Below are 17,517 nucleotides of genomic sequence, written 5' to 3' on the forward strand. Positions count from 1 at the left end.
GCGCCAACAGTCGCTGACGCCCGTGGTATAGCACTAGAGGACCCACATGTCATGCGCTGGACGGGCTGTGCGCGTTCTTTCGTTCTTTTTGCTCCAAAAAAAGTAACACCGATGCACTTGTGTACAACCAGACCTCATCATTTACCTTTTGTTATGCTGACGAGTAGGACCAGGACTTACGTGGTCCCGCAAGTCAGCATCATAAGAACCGCAGCTGGTTTCCTTAAACCGCACGCTAATACCAAACCCACCACGGAGAAACGAGGACAAAAAGGTCAAAAGGCGCAGGGCCAAAGCCCGAGACGAGTCGCTCCAGTCCCCACCCCCGCAACCACCAAGCCGATGCCACTATGCTTCCGGGGGGACGCGAGGACGGGAAGCGACGCGGCGCCACCGCCACCGCCGACGAGGACGCCACCACCGACGCCGACGCCGCCACCTCGGCGTCGGCGGCATCCCTGAACGACCTCTGCGCCACCGCCGCCACCGCCACCGCGGCGGGGGCGCCCGCGCCGTTCCCGAGGGCGGCTGCGTGGGCGGTCGCCGCGCTGCTCGCGGTGGGCCTTGGGGTCGGCGCCCTCGTCCTCGCCGTCGTGCACAGCGCCGCGCTGCTCGTGGTGGCGGTCCTCCTCTCGGCGGCCGTGGCGGCGTTCCTTCTGTGGAATGCCGCCGCCGCCGCGTCGGGCCGCGCTCTGCGCCGGTTCGTGGACGGGCTCCAGGCCTCCAGCCTCCGCGTGGCGGCCGATGGCCAGCTCGTCAAGATCACCGGAGTATGTTTTCCGTTCCCACGCGCATTACGTTTCCTTTATCACGAATTTTGCTCAATTGGTCTAAGAAATTGTGGTCACCGCTGTGAACTGCAGCATTTATGCTTTGCAATTGAGCTGGTGTTCGCAATTGCATTACGTTTCTCTGCACTTAATTCACTCGCACTAGATGTCTGTGAACAGCAGCTTGCAAAGGGGATATATATAGAGAGAGAGCCCACCCTTATCCGAATTTTATGTCGAATATTTTTCGCAGTACTTTATCTATTAATAGCAGTTACTTTGGATTCATTGTTCAGTTTCAGCTTGCCATTTCACATTTTTGGTACCACTGGTGCTTTATGTTTTCTGTCATGTGAGGGCCACAATCACCAAATTACGCATGGGTTAGTTTCAGTATTCCTAGTATCCTAATCTCAATTTTCCGTTCATTCTTTCATGCAGTCTGTTTCATGTGGCGATATTTCACTGATCTCGTCATATGAGAAGGTTGAGAATTGTGTATACACATGTACTCTTTTGAGAAAATGTGCTAGATGGGGTTCTATGACACTAAATCCTTGGAATCAATGTTCCAAGTGGAAATTAGCACATGCTGAGGTAATAATGCTTTGTTGTCATATGCTCTCAATTTCAATGTCTTCTTACATGTTTTGATATGAATCATATGAGTAGATCCTTTCCTTTATCAACTGCCTTAGGCCCTGATGTGTTAACTCCTTTTGTTTGTCATGCCCTACAGGAGTCTAATGCAATCCAATTTCATCTGAAACATTCCCTTTTTTTTTTCAAAATGGTAATGCTAGTGCTTGCAATAGAAATATAGAATAGCCGAAGTCTCTTTCTGCCGCTTTAGTTTCAGTTCCAGTATATTGTATTCCAACACCTATATTCTTCTGTTTATTGCAAGATACTGAGGAAAGGTCCACAGGGAGTTTATACAACAAACTTCGCGTTCTTCTTCTCCTGACAGTAGTTTTATGGTAGAGTTTCTCAGTTGTATTAGTTGAAAAAGTCTTGTTGCATAGCTGAATAATACTACAAGAACTTGCAATTTGATATTTCGTTTTGACTAATATTGTTCACTAATACAACTTTCCAAGTTCCAAAAAGTCTAAAGTTTATAAAATCTATAATCTCTGTCATTATTGTAGACAATAACACCTTAATAAGAATTTAAGTTGTCAAATATGATATATTTCTTATTCAAACATTCTGTGGGGTTGGGCAGAGGTTTGCTGCTGATTTCTACATAACGGATGCAAAATCAGGTAAAAGAGCCTTGGTGAAAGCTGGGCACCACTCAAAGGTTGTGCCTCTGATCGATGAAAATCTTCTGGTGACAACAAGCAGGGACACTGAGTTATCTTCTACTCTAAAGTATTGGCTCGAAGAAAGAAACCTTTCTTCTGAAGAAGCTCAGCTTGTCCGTCTCGAGGAAGGGTAATCAAATGATCCAGAATATCTATTCCCTTTTTTCTATGGACTATATGTATGCTGAACCCTTGTAAACTGAATAGTACGATCTCACATGATTACAGGTATATCAGAGAAGGAATGCGGTTGAGCGTGATTGGAATGTTGAGCAAGAAGAACGGGGATGCCATGATACTTCCTCCTCCGGAACCTCTATCAACGGGCTTTGTGTTGCTGTCGTGCCTCCTCCCATCATATTTTGACGGAATAGTGCTGAGATTGGTCGAAGGGCGGGCCTGGTGTAAGCGGTAGAGTCTTACCGTCTGTGACCGGAAGGTCCCGGGTTCGAGTCGCGGTCTCCTCGTATTGCACAGGCGAGGGTAAGGCTTGCCACTAACACCCTTCCCTAGACCCCGCACAGAGCGGGAGCTCTCTGCACTGGGTACGCCCTTAGTGCTGAGATTGGTCGACAGAAGTTACTTCATGCCAAACTCTGGCGTCTCATGAAGAGCTGTGAGAACTCGGTGAGATGTAACAGCTAACAACTCTTGTGCGGTGCCCTTGCCCCTTGGGATCTTTCTTCCTGTATGGGTCCACATTTTTTTGCTTTTGGGACTCGATCATGTGGTTCTTTTCAGGTAATCCTAATGTACATTCTCACTTGGTTGATAGTTGTAGTGCTAGTCATTTCTGGGGGATGGATTGTGTGTGTTTCAGGTTCCTTTGTTTTTCCATTTATATAAGATGAGATTCGTTGGTCGTTCCTATACCATTTTGCTCTGTCTACTTCGTTGGGGTTTGAGGACGGAGTTTAGCACTCTATCCTGACTGCCTCTATCTTTTTTTTAGCAAAACCTGACTGCCTCTATCTGAAATACTGTATGGCAGACTGGTAGTGGACTAATGGTACTATGGTTTTCGGTTTGGACCGCTCCAGACCTCCCGTCAAGCCGGGGACGGCTGGAGGCTCATTTCGTGCCTGTTTGGGTGATGCGGTTTTTGAAACTGTAGATAAAACTATGGTTTTATAAATTAAAGAGACATAAAACTATGGTTTAGAAAAAAAAAGGTCATGAGTAGAGTTTCTAGAACTCTAAAAAACTACAGTTTTGATAAGACCACGGTTTTAGAGACTACAAGCAGCCTGTTCGGCAGACCGTAAACGATCGTGGATTATAAGTTGGAACAGTATTTTTCTCTTACACCAAACCAGTCAGCAGTAAATAATCTATGATCCAGTCCAGCCAGCCGAACAGACTGAAGATTTGTTGCATTTAAACACCTAGTAACTTTTAAAAACCAAAGTATTTTATAAAACTATAGTATTTCTCCATTACTGGCCTTCGTTTGCAATTCGATTTGCATCAAACAGGGCCTTCGTTTGCAACCTGGTTTCGATCCCTTTTTCTGGCCAATTGGCAAATGGAAATACAGTCAGAGTGTCAGACTCAAGCGTCGAGCATCAAGGCTGGCGGCTACGTCAGACGTGACGCATTCCACTCCATGCACGCCAGCACGTGCTGCTGCTGCTGTGCTGGAAGCCCACGGAGCACATCTAAAAAAAAAAACTCAAAGCATTGACGCATTGCATCCATAGGAACTCGTGACTCGTGGTCGTGGATGGCGAGAGCACCTGGCGCCGTCGATGTGATTAAGGATGGCAATGGGTAAATCCCCATCGGGTATGGCCACCCCAGACCTATCCCCGCCATAAAAATTTGGTACCGCCAGAATACCCATACCCGCCATGGGTGGAGAATTTTCCCCAGACCCATACCCGGCCGGGTAAATCATACCCGGCGGGTCACCCGTACCCGCCAATAATTTATTCACGCACATGAAAATCAATAATTCAACAGCAACCACCACTAACCAGAGCACATAAAATTAGATAAATAATAGCATATAATAATATCTTCTGCAACCAGCAGTCACATTACACCATCACACAAAGTCATTCTATCATAAATCATTATATTACGACGCGCTTTACTCACACGCCTATTTTTTCGGCGGCGGGACCGTGGGAGGCCTGGCGTCAAGCCTCCCTCGAGAGGTCGAGGGCTCTAGCGGCCAAGTCGCCAGGTGGGACCGACGGGTGAACCTAGGGTTTTACATGGGCTAGTGGGCTTATTTAGTTTTGGGCCGAGTATTTTTCACCCATGGGTAAACGGGTACAGGAATTGCTGGAACATACCCACACCCGCGTACCCGATGGGTGAAGGGTTTAGTCCATTTACGTACCCGTGGGTAGTGTGTTTAGTCTATATTTAGACCCTAATGGAGTAAATACCCGTCGGGTATCGGGTCGTGGGTCCCCATTGCCATCTTTAGATGTGATCCTCCACGGCGGCGTATCCCAACTGATCGAACCGTGGATCGTTGCCTTTTTACTCGAAGATGTGCCAACTGGGCTCCGATCATCACCGGACAATGGCCCCTGGCCCATGGCTACCATTGGTCGTACAGAAGCCGAGACACAGAGCTACAGAAAAAATCCACATTACCTCCTCAACTTTCACGAAAGTCCATTTTTTCTTCTTGAACTCCAAAACCGGACAAAACACTTCCCTTAACTTTTAAAACTGTTCATCTTACCTCCCTGGTCCGGTTATAAGCGGTTTTAAGGCAGTTTTGTCTTATTTATTTATTTATTTTGGCTGAATCTTTGAAAAATCATAGTAAATTATAGAAAAATTATAAAATTGATAAATCCAATTTTGTTGGACTCCACATGTGTAGATCTACACAGTGAACATATAATATGTCATGCTTTAGTACATAGTTTTTGTTGTAACTTTAGATTTATGATTTTCTGTAATTAAATGGAATAATTTATAGCTACAGTTTCTATGGTCCAATTGTGATGATTTTTTTATGGTAGGCTAATTATTGTATGTGTAAATTGTAGTAAAAATTTCATACCCATTGGATCATATAACTTATAGATTTTATTTAGGTTTATGTTTGTTAAATATAAAGAATACTATATGCTATTTAGTACTCCCTCTGTCCGCAAAAGAATGCAATTCTGGAACAGTGTCATGGTTTAGTACTAGAAGTTTGACCAATTATAGTTTAAAAAATATAAATATTTATAATATCGAATAAACATCATTAGATTAATTACGAAATATATTTTTATAATAAATTAATTTAGAATTATAAATGTGAATACTATTTACTAGAAACATGGTCAAACGTGAAGCACTTTAACTAGCACGTATACCATAGTTACTTTCTTTCACGGACAGAGGTAGTATTTGTGATTGATTGATTGCACTATTATCTAATGTTAATAGTGATGTAACTGGGGCCTACTGATTTATGGTGTAATGATTTTATCTTTTTGTCCTAAAATTCTAATAAGTGTTGTTTATATTGCTTAAACTTTCGGCTATAGGGCCTGCTTGGTTGGCATCTAAAATTTGTCATGCCAAAGATTTGGCAAGTCAAAAATTGGGTAAAAACATTACCATAGATTTGGCAAGCCAAATATGAGAGTTTGACAAGTTTTGATAGCAAACCAAATACTAGCCAAAGTCATGGCTTGTCAAATCATTGGCATGGCAAATTTTGAAAGCGAACCAATCAGGCCCTGTCTCTTTAGAATTTTTGATGATGTTTCGAGATTTTGGGTAGGTTAGGAATAACCGAACTCGAAAATTAAGGTATTCCAAAGATCAGGTACTGTTTTCGTTATCAAATTTGTAAACGAATTTCATAAAACCCAAATTAATCAGGTAACTGGAGTGCCCACACCTAAGCCCAAGCCATGGCCGGAGAATGTGGCATCCCCGTCCCTTTTGCCTGTTTATGTTCACTTAGCATTTAGATGGCATGACCAATCCAACTCAACCTGACCTGATCAGTGCATCTGGTGAGCTCGGGTTATAATTTCTAGCTCCATTAGATTGAACATGAACTGCAATTTTTTTACCCAAAACTTAACCTAATAACTCGAAAAAACATTAGAAAAAAAAGACCGTCCGATGCACTAAATTTTAGATAAGTAGATCTCAGAATCTTAACGGTTTCTTTAGGCCTTATAAGGCTCTCGATTTTCCAATGCAAAGAAAAAAATGTCTGATCATACAAAAGCCATTGGAATAATCATCATCGTAGAAGTCCTATGAAGCACTTATGATGAGGGGCATAGGCCCTAACAGACGTGCCACATTGGTCAAGTGACGTATCCGGCATGTTCGGAGATCTGGTAATCTTCGAGTATCTCTCAGCTGCATTCGTTGTCTAGGTATAGTTATAGATTGGTTCGTATACTGTGTATATATGAGGTGTGTGTGTATAGTAATGTGTGTCTGTATCCGATAAGATCCTACAACTGCAGAGGCAACTAAAAAATCGGAGCCTGATTTTTTATGTTGTTATTATATCGATCGCCGAGTGCGACGTCTAATTATTTCCCAACCCCGTCTCCCCCTTGCCCCAATGGAAAAAAATTGGTGTTGGTAGGCTATCCCTGTCAATCGCCCCCGTGATTCGTGCGGATGATGCACGTAGACACCGTGTTGGTTTAGATACAAACAATATCGATTGGACTATGTTAATCGACACGATCGCCGATATGGTTTATCTGCAAGTGCCACCGTAAAACTACAGCCGCGAACTGCCCGGCCAGTGACGTATTTGACGTGTTGATTATTTCTTTCTTGTGCCTACAGCACCGAGTAACATCATGGGCTTCTTTTTAGGTTTTTGCTGATCTGTCACCGTCAATCTTTCCTGCTGCCGTGGTCGCCAGCAGTGTCGTGTTCTTGCTGCAGTCCCTGCGTGCGCTTCGAATTTCCGTGGGAAGCGGCTCGCCCGAATGAATGATTCCGGATTTCAGGTACAAAATCCTCGAAAAGCTGGATTGGATATATCGCCATATCGGCCGCGGCAGACACCGTACCACTCGCTACCACCACAATCCCGGCGCGCACCACCACACGAGCGCTCGACACGGGGTGATCAGCGCCGTGCGACCCACCTTTTGTCGCCATCACGCCTCAATAATTCACTGCCCACCCGCCATCGCCACCAGTCGTTCCGCCCACCACTGGCGTACGCAGCCCGCCAATAATAACGCGCCCAAAGCAGAGGCCGAAACCCGCGAGGCCGCGACGCGCAGGGCCAGTGGCGACCACGACGCACGGGGAAGCGCCAAGGAGCTGAGCCTGAGCGGAGCGGAGCCCGGCACTGCCTGCCGCCGGCCATGTCCACGCCCCGCCGCCGCCTGGTCACCACCGCCTCCCCGTCCCTCCGCTTCCTCGGCCTGCTCAAGCAACCCGACGAGGCCCCCAGCGCCCACGGCGGCGTCCAGGAGCCGCTGGAGCTCGACGAGCGCGACGTCGTCTGGTCCTCCTCCAGCGCGACCTCCTCGTCCTCGACCTCAGCGGCCTCCTCGCCGTCCCCGACCCCGTCCCCGTCCGCCAGCAGCCTCCGGAGGCCGATCTCCACGTCGTCGCGCCACTTCCCCGCAGGCAGCATGGGCCTGTCCGCGCTCCTCGCCGACGACCACCCCCTGCACGCGCCCACCACCGCGCCCGTCCCGGCCGTCGCGCGCCCAGAGAGACAGCACGCCCCGCAGCCGTACCACCAGTCGGCCCCCGTCGCCGTGCCGGCCTGGCCCAAGGCGATGACGGCGGCGGATAGGCGCCGCCGGGAAGCGGAGCTACAGGCCGCCGCGGACTACGAGGACGACGACGACGGCGAGCCCGTGGTGCCGCCGCACGAGATGGCCGCGCGGCGCGCCGCGGCGGCGGCGTCGATGATGGAAGGCGCCGGGCGCACGCTCAAGGGGGCGCGACCTCCGGCGCGTGCGCAACGCCGTGTGGCGCACCACTGGCTTCCTCGACCTGTGAAAAAGGACGTCCCTTTCCTTTGGAGGTTTCGTCTCGTTCTCTGGCCACGTCACTCCAGTCCACTCCACTTGAGCTGCCTCGGACCTTGGCAGCTTCTTGTTGCGTAGCGTAGTGCTGTGCCAGCTGCCAGGCACTGAAAATGCCAAAAGGTGGGCGTTTCCTTACTAGGTTTATGAGGTGTATTTTTTTGTGGAAGTAGCTGCAGGTGCTTCAGTATTTTTCCTGGAAGAAAACTACTGTGATCAGTCTGCAACAAAGGGTCCGTTTGGCTTGCTGAAACTTGGCTAAATTGGCTGAAAAATATTGTTTTGGCTAAATTGTTGTAAGAGAAAAACACTGTTCCAGCTAAAAAAACAAGCTGAATAGTGCGAATTATAAGATAAGCCGAATGGGGCCTAAGTATGTTCTAGGATCTCTGCAACTCTCTGATAAAGAGATTTTCTCGGAAGATGATGCAGAATAGCTAAAATTGTTGTGTGTAGCAGAGCTCATGTCACTGTTAAACCTGTGGTCTAGTGTGCAGAAGTGTAAAATAGATGTGGTGTGTACATAGCTTTTGTATACCACTGTGGCTAATAGAGTGCCTTTTCTAATCTGTACTAATGGACTAGTATACACCCGTACTAGTATATCCGCTTGCACAAATGCTTTCCTTTTGCATTGCCTGATCATGTTGATCAGTCATGGCCTTCGAAGCCGATTTCTGGAAGAAGAAAAAAAGCTGGATATGAGGATGGTTTTAGCTTTCCTGGGCTCATGGTTTTAGCTTAAAACTTTAAGTGAAACTTTCCTAAAATGGTAAGTAGCTTCAGATTCATATTTTGACTCGGTAAAAGTAAAACGTAATGCAGAAGGCACCTAAAGGAAGGATAACAGCAGTTTACTAGACGTATCATCTTTCACTGTTAGAGGATAAGAGCTTGTTTGGTCGGTAAGTAGTTTGCCATGTTCGACCTTCCGCAAACTATGGCTGCCACAGAAATTGTGACGAGTAAAACTAAAGACATACTTGTGGTAAAGTTTGACAAAAATAAATTTATGGTATTTGAGATAGAGTGCTAAGAAGTGTAGCGCGCTATAGTTATGGCAACGAAACAAACAACTGCCGAAAAAACTATGGCATGACTAGCCATTGGCATAGCAAGTTTTAGTCATGAACCAACTAGAAAGTGATGACATGTCCTCAGCCCTGTTCGTTTGACTGCCAGATGGTAGAATCCAGTTTTGTTCGCCAGATTCTAGAACATCTTAAAAGATTATATAAGTTGGAGAGCGTGGATAATATAAGGTGGCCTACAATTGAGATGTCTGTTGGCCACTCGAAGTAAACACTCAATTATATACTAAGGTTCTTTATATAAACCCGAGGTAAGCAAACAAACCTTAACATCGTTGCTCGCTTACCGCTGTCGTGGTCTCCTCACGGGACTTTTGGGGCCGAGTGGGATGCCGGGTCACCTCCTGGAACGATAGAAGGATATATACTGGAGGTACTGATACAGGCGTTTTGCTTTTTCCGTGAAGGCGACACGGCGCCCAATCGCCCATACCAGGGGAAGTTAATTACTCTCAAGATTCGACATCATTGCTCGGCGTACATCGTCAGTCTGTCGACGGAGTAACGACGATGCCCCAGTCCGGCCAGTGGCCGGCTCCATCCCAGTATGCGCGCGCTGTGACAAGAATTTTATGCTCTAAAACTTTTGCTGGTGAGGGCGGCTTTGCTGGAATCTGTTAGGAATTTTACACGTACGGGGCCAGTTCCCTTCCCCTCTCCGCCTTTACGTATTCCAAGTAGCGGCAGCGACTTGTTTAGGTCTTGTATGTACGAGAATTCCGTTCTGGCCCGCAAATATGCTTTGCCTCGCTGCTTGGTGGCCGGCCCTTGGAGATGATCGATCCCTCCCGTGCCAGATTGGCAGCTCTCGAGCCTTTGCGGCGAGGCAGACCGAGCGACCAAATGACAAACTGAATCAGAAGCGCAGACGACAACGCTACGCCAGGGTCCGGTTCCGGTGCCGAGCATAGGATGCCCATTTCCTTTCCAATGGCTGGAATGGTGGATCAAGGCAGTCTTGGACCGTTAAACTCGACCGGTAGTGGAGGTGGAGTACTATACGTACCAATCAACCGAACAGGACTGGACTGCACAAAGTGTATTATTGCTCCTCCATTTCAATGGCACCCGCACAACACGAGCCAGCCGATGCAAAGTCACTACTAGGGCCGTAGGCTACTAGCAGTATTCCAAGTAGCGCCAAAGATTCCGCGACACCCTGCGCCATCCATCCATCAGTAAACCGATCGAGCAGCATCTCAGGCCGTTCAGACGTCTTTGATGAGTAGGGAGCACTCTTACAATCAGCGAGGACATCAGTGAGTGATCGTCCCAAAGTCCGAACGATGCCGATCTCCAATCAGCAAAAGGCATCGGCGAAACGTCTGATGGGCGTCGACCCACGCCGAGCGGTTCGCGTGGGAAGTCCTGGGCGCCTCCTGGTCCTGGCACTGGCATCTCGCCGCGAGATGCCCCCCGCCCCCGACTCACCCATCCCTTTCAGGGCTTCCACGCGCCAGCGTCAGCTGGACCGCGACGTGCGCGGAAAGCACCGAGGGGGGCAGAAGAAACGGCAACTGTAACCGATCATCACTTTACTGTATTGTTTCCGGCACAATCTGTGGGCTGCAAGCATCATCCCTGCCTTCTTTTGCCTTCTTTCGAGATTGTTTTCTCGAAGAAGTTTTTGGCCCAGAAGGCACTTTCATGTCTGGCCAAGTGGTCAGCCATATCCTGAATACCATTATTTTACTGTCTAGTGATGATGTAAGTATGAGCCCCTGGAAATTGACAGGAAAATAAATTAGAGGGTTACTTCTGCTTCAAGAACCTTATCATGGCGGAATGGGTGGAGTCAACCAAGCTACTCATGCCAAACATGGGAGGGAGGGACGGAGGGTGGGTCCCCCTGCTACAAGTCTACAACCTGGAGGGCCCACTCCGTTTGTTTGCCTTGAGAAAGGGCCAGGTTGAGATTCTTATCCTCCAAAGATTTCACTGAATTTTCTGATTTTGATGGGACCAAATGTCCCGCTTTTTCTCTGAAAAGGAATGATCAGATGTAGAGATAACGACAGGAACTAAGTTGCACGGATACGGATACGCGGATACGGCAATTTCCTAAGAAACCCGATACGTGGATACGTTTTACTGTTTTTTAATAAATATAGATAATAGCGCATATTAACATTGTGAAAGAGTGACAGTAGTAAATTACCTTGCAATAGCAAGTACCAGCCAAAGCAAAGATCGGAACTCCGGAATCATCTCCATTCTTCAAATCTTCAATTGTCCATTCTCGAGTTCTCCAAGACTCCAAGTCCAGAATTTGCACAGAAAAACCAAGTAACCAACTATCAATCAATTTATTACTAAAACTTAACTACTTGAGTATTCAGTAATCAGTAATAGATCAGTACATCACCTTGTACTACTAGTGTACCGGAGTCTGAACTCTGAAGTAGACAGGAGATGAGGAGAGGAGAGGACAAAGGAGTACTGTAACTGCTATTTAAAACTGATAAGTGATAACAATAAAACATTGCAATTAACCACTTAAGACTCTAAGAGTACTATTATTACAGCACAGAAGGTCTGCAGTCTCATCAACTCTCAAATATAGTAGTCTCAAATTTAGAAAATTAATAGAAGGCATTTAGGCTTGCAATTCATGCAGCAGCAAGTTCCTATTCCTCAATTGTTTCATTGTCATCCACAATATCAACCGGCAGCTCATCCAGACCAAAAGACACAGCTTGCAGTTCAGGTTCATCAAGGGACAGATCAGCCACTTCAAGAATGCCAACACCACCAAGTGAATCAAAAGAATCCCTTCCTACATCCCACATCCTTGTCTCTCCTGTCTTGTATGCATCAGTTCTTCTTGACAGATGCCTCAGATTTGAGTGCACAAAGACCAAATCTTCAGCACGTTCTGGAGTTAAGGCATTTCTCTTGACACTATGGACAAAGCTATAGGTGCTCCAGTTTCTTTCACAGCAAGAAGATGAGGCTGGCTGGCTAAGCAATTTCATGGCCAAACTCATCAATAAGGGAACAGATTATCCATGATTTGTCCACCAAGTCATAGAGGAAACAGCCCATCTATCATGGATTGAGTCAGGATCATTAAATTCTTCTGAACAACTAGAGAACCTTGAGTACTCTTCTTTTACTTTAGTCAATTCTTCTGGCACAGGAAAGAACTTCTTGAAGCAAACCATCCTCATTTTTTATACCTCTTTATCCTTGTGGGGTGGTTCACGGCCAGGACCTTCTTCAATCCACTTTTTGCTATAATATCTGCAATTGGCAATGATGATTTTAGTGAATGAAAAAAAATCTGTACTGACCATTCAAGTCAATGAAAAAAATCAGAATGGCAATTTGTACCTTGGATTAAGTGAATGAGCTAAACAATGAAGTGGATTATTTCCTTTTGTCCACCTAGCAATCAATATGTCATAAATAACCGAGTACAGACTTGACTCCTCATCTTCTTGCTTGCCCTCGTATCGATATATGACTTTCTTCACTTTCTCTATCATTGAATCCCACATCTCATAAACTAAGTGAAGACATGGTGTGTCGGTGTCTGTCATACGAATCATTTCATAAATAGGAGTAGTAATCTTAAGAATGTAGTCCACCTTGTCCAACCATACATCACTAAGTATCAAGTCCTTGACAATTTGGGCTGTTGGAGTTGGAGAATCATCTCTGACTTCTCTGTACACACTCCATTTGTCACTAATCACCATTTGTTGGAGGGTTGTTTTTACCTCAACAAACCGTTTCAACATACAAACAACAGAGGCAAATCTTGTTTCAACAATAGAAAGTAACTTCAAAGGGCTGAACTCATTGAACATTGAAAGCCGCATGCCATGATTCATTATGAAATTATTTATCATAGCAGCCTCAGTTTTAACATCATACATAAATTCAAGTTCCCCCCAAGCAAATAGTTCTTCATCAGAGGGGTTGTTTCCTATTTTAGGTTCACATATACTTTTCAGCGCAAGATTGAGAGTATGCACAACACATGGTGTCAAAAATATGTTATCATACTCAGATTCTATTATGAGACCAGCACCTTTGCAATTTGCAGCATTGTCTGTAATGATTTGTACTACATTATGTTGACCTACTTCTTCAATTATACCCTTCAACTTCTCAGCAATGTATTCTTTTGATTTGTACTGACCTTCACAATTATCAGCCCTCAAGAACATAGGTGCCTTGTCAGAAACAACAATAAAATTGATGATTGGTCGCCTCTGAGGATCAGACCAACCATCAGAGCAAATTGTGACTCCCTTCTCTGCCCATGTGCTCTTTGTGCTCTCCAACAAAGTCTCTATGTGCCTCCTTTCTTGCTTCAGAAGCCCCTCCCTAACTCTGTTGTAACCAGAAATCACATAACCTTGCATGTTGCGGCTGCAAGCAAAGGTAAAGACTTCTCGGATACGCGATATGCGCCTTCCTGGACGTATCCGTGTAACATAGGACAGGAATATGCACCGTGGAATGTTCAGCGACGACTTTTTTTTTTAGAACAATGTGTCATTGGATTGATTTTGTTGAATGGGTACAGTTTTTCTTCTTCAAGGAACCTGTTTAATATACATAACCATACATGCATCTTTTGCTATCTGTTCACAGCCACACATCACCTGATGATTCACAGAATCTATATCGATATATAACTGACTGCATTTTGTTTATGATAAAAGGATGGAACAGACGATTTTACAATTGTATCAGACTATCTGATGCCTGACGAGGATGCCTCTTACTACATTGCATCTTGTTAAACCAGGTTATGGCAAAACCATACATCAACTTATATACATGGTTTGCTAACCATTCACAGTCATGCATCATCTGAAAACTTGCCGAATCCACTTTTATATATCTGACTGCATTTTTCTTTTACCAAAAGCAGCTGGAAATCGACAATTAACAATAGGATCAGCTGGCCTTGGAAGATGCTTTGCATACTGCGACTTGTGGATCCATAGTATTGCAAAACTATAGGGGGGTACTGGGGTACATGTTAGTATTTCAATCTATGGTGCAAAATTTTGGCTACTATTAGCTCTTGCATCCATCCATGATTTGTTCTGATGTGATGAATCATCTTGCATATGATAAATTTTACTGGGGCACCACATTACATCATTATATGTAGGTAACATCCTGATAGGTACTGCACCTTTACCTACCTGCATGTATCACAGCGCAACTAATTACCGACGAACTTGGCATGCCAATATCTCCTCCGATTGGGCATGGAGCAGTTCTCAGATGTCAAGTATGTTTGTTACTCTTTTTTTCTTTTTTGAAACGAAGTATGTTTGTTACTCTAGTGTGAAGACCTGAATGCCATGCACAATGGTGGACTGATCTTGGCCAAGGCAAGCAAGGATTCAGGGAAGATCCAAAGCCCATCGCCACATATCAACCCAGATGCAACTGCTGGCACCATTAAAGATGCTTTACTTTTGTCAATCATGTGCCAGATGAAGACTATCAAGCTCCCCACACACATGTCGATAGCAGAGCTCGCACCAACTAGGAAGGGAACCCCCATTGCCATTGGTAGAGGAACCCATTTGCCATACTTTGGTGGCAAGAGGTCCCTCATCAGATTGGCTGCCACTGCAAATCCGAAGAATCCATAGCACAGCTGCAAACAATGTCGGGGCAGAGCAGAGAAGCCCTGGATACCAAGAGTTGCCATATTGCGGTAGATTAGAGCATATGGTGCCTTCCAGTACCCATCAGGGTTGCCAATGTCAAAAGCCTTGTAGAACAGAAAAAATGTCAGCGGTCCAATGACACAGCCCATGGCAGTGCCAATAGCCTGAGCAGTAATCATTGATTTAGGTGATGTTAATGTAAGATGTCCAGTCTTGAAGTCATGCATCAGATCAGCGGATATTGACACCAGTGATTTCACCAAACCACAGCCCACTAGGCCAGCAACAACACCAGAGTCCTTCCCAGCCCAGGCCGCAAGAATGAAGAGCGCAACCTTCCATAATTGTAGGCCATGTTGATATCAGTAAGGCCAGCACCATAGGCATTGCAGAAACCCAATGCCGGAGCCAATAAGTATGCTATGATAACATAGTACCATTTCATCTCATGGAACATCAAGGGAATGGCAAACACAGCAACAACTGATAGTGCAAGATATCCAGAGTAGGCTAGCCAATTGGGGATACTGTCTTTTGTAAAAAAAAACTCATTGCGCTGAATTTCATCAAGCACTGGAATGTCTTCCTCTAGAAATAGGATGAGACCCACATAAGATCATATTCACAAAAAAAATTAAAAGATATTCACAGGAGTTAGTCAGACTATTCACCTTTCTTTGCATTCTTCAGTCTTGATCTGTCAAGCAGACTCTTCACAGTGAATGCAACAATCTTAACAAAATTGTATGTCTCCCAAGATGAGCGCTATGCAGATGAAGGCCTAGAAAATAAGAGAAGGTATGTAAGACATGACTGATAGATTTGCACAAACGAAATGGAACTGTTAACAAACCTTATAACCTTGCAGGCTTCTCATACTGCTCTCTGGCATATCTGCAGGATACCAATCCCCTTTCAAATCACTGATCAGTAGCCACATTATTCCCCATGAGAGAAGCGCACCAAGAAGGAGAGACAGATTAACAAGGTGGGAGCAAATCATCCCAGCACCAACATATGTTATGTTAGACTGAAGTCGAAGAAAAAGCTGAAATCCAAGAAGCATATATCTCATCAGGTGAAATTTTTATTAGTCAGGAACTAATTTGAACGGCTAATGAACCAAAAGACCTGTGTTACGTTTGTTTCCAAGCTCTAAGTCCAAAAGTGGGAAAATGTGAACCCACAATTGTCTCCACCTGAGTAAAACCACTGGAAGAAGCTCCAAAAGAAGCTGATTGCAAAATATTTTGTGAACCCATTCACTTGCTGCCTATTGTGAAATACACAAAAACTATTCAATAAATTGAAATTTTGTCTGAATCTGCAGGATGAGTTATGTGAGAGAACGACATACTTTGCTATTGCATCTCCATGAGTTGTGTGGAATCCATTTATAAGCACAGCTGTTGCAGTACCACTTGGGTAAGTTAATTTGTAGTCAATTATCATGACCTGAAATGGTACAACGTCAGTAGCAGATTTACATCATCCACTTACACCAAACAACCTAATAAATTCCATTAGTTCTTGAAATAGCATGTGTAAACGCTCAGAGGAACTGGGTCCATTTTTAAAGGGCTCACAATACACATGTTCAGTTATCGACTTTGTGCATGAGCTTATCAACTTATGCATGTGTCGGTGCACTTGTACTACTTGTTAACTTTTATTCAGCCAACAATGGTTGTTTGGTTGTAACAATGTAACAATTGCAGCTCTATGCATCTATGGACGCAGAAGCCACATTACTATTTATTCCATTATCTAAATAATATGTTTATCCCAAAAGGCCAAAAACGAAGGCAAGGATAATGACATTGATGTTTGTTTAGTTATGTTTCTAGTTGAGTAAAGCTAAATGGCTATTCAAAGTTGTAGTAATAAGTATCTCCTCACATTTTAAGATATGCAATCCATTTGGCAATGTATACCTCAACCCACAAGTAAAAATGGCTAGCATTCAGTACGGAGAAACATTTTTTTTCACCAGTCATCGTCAAACCATATGTGCTTGAAATAACTAGCTATCACCTAGCTGGTTAAACAACTGAAGCAGGCCCTTGCGACCGTGTTGACCATATAATGTAGCAACGCAATTCAATCAGCGGACATGGTGAAATACTACCCATTGCGCTGAAGAAAAGTGCCTGTCGATGTTTCACCACCGATAGCCTGCCACGGGGGTACCCGGGGCAGTATGTTCGGGCTTCGGCGTATGCCGAACTCGATGGTTAACGCAAGACACAGTCGATTTATCCTGGTTCAGGCCCTCGATCGTAGATCGAGTAATAACCTTATGTCCAGTCGGCGTTAGCCTTTGCGTTGGATTGATTGTCAAGTGTTGTGTTGTGTTGTTCAATGGTCGTTCTGTCTCAGGAGCCCTGCCCTCCTTTATATAGTCAGGAGGCCAGAGTCCTAGTCCGTTTACAATGAGATTTCCTAGTAGGATTACTTAATAGCTATACTACTAAGATTACATGGGGAGAATCCTAGTTGGACTAGATCTTCTCTCTCCCTTGCGGGGTATCCTGTGGGTCCCGCATCGACAAGCCCCCGAGCACTTCATGGTTGAGCTCTGAAAGTCTCGCTTTGCTTCTTCAAGTTTTGTTGAGTAGGAACAAAATATCATCCGAGTACTTTCTGGAGCGAAACCTTATAGCGCTTCTTGGGATCTTCGAGTGGTGAGTGCTTTTTGAAGAAAAAGT

At 45.0% G+C, this 17,517-nt stretch overlaps 2 protein-coding genes and 2 pseudogenes across 2 annotated transcripts; 2 read left to right on the plus strand and 2 right to left on the minus strand.

Moving 5' to 3' along the window:
• Positions 1-318: 318 nt before the first annotated feature.
• LOC136493438 (uncharacterized membrane protein At1g16860-like) lies at positions 319-2,854 on the plus strand. The gene is made up of 4 exons (XM_066489524.1): positions 319-770; positions 1,212-1,367; positions 1,999-2,210; positions 2,309-2,854. Exons 1-4 carry the CDS (start codon positions 351-353, stop codon positions 2,493-2,495), a joined length of 975 nt encoding a protein of 324 aa, XP_066345621.1. The 5' UTR covers positions 319-350; the 3' UTR covers positions 2,496-2,854.
• Positions 2,855-7,244: 4,390 nt separating this feature from the next.
• LOC136493441 (protein S40-7-like) lies at positions 7,245-8,642 on the plus strand (annotated as a pseudogene).
• Positions 8,643-12,636: 3,994 nt separating this feature from the next.
• Positions 12,637-13,537, minus strand: LOC136492222 (uncharacterized). The gene is made up of 2 exons (XM_066488315.1): positions 12,755-13,537; positions 12,637-12,645 (listed from the first exon to the last, which is right to left on the minus strand). The coding sequence occupies exons 1-2, from the start codon at positions 13,535-13,537 to the stop codon at positions 12,637-12,639; spliced, it is 792 nt and encodes a 263-aa protein (XP_066344412.1).
• A 935-nt stretch (positions 13,538-14,472) lies between these two features.
• The window catches only part of LOC136493442 (probable metal-nicotianamine transporter YSL9), a 29,729-nt pseudogene continuing 26,684 nt past the window's right edge, over positions 14,473-17,517 (minus strand).

Source organism: Miscanthus floridulus, chromosome 11 (genome assembly GCF_019320115.1).
Source record: "Miscanthus floridulus cultivar M001 chromosome 11, ASM1932011v1, whole genome shotgun sequence".
Lineage (NCBI taxonomy): Eukaryota > Viridiplantae > Streptophyta > Magnoliopsida > Poales > Poaceae > Miscanthus > Miscanthus floridulus.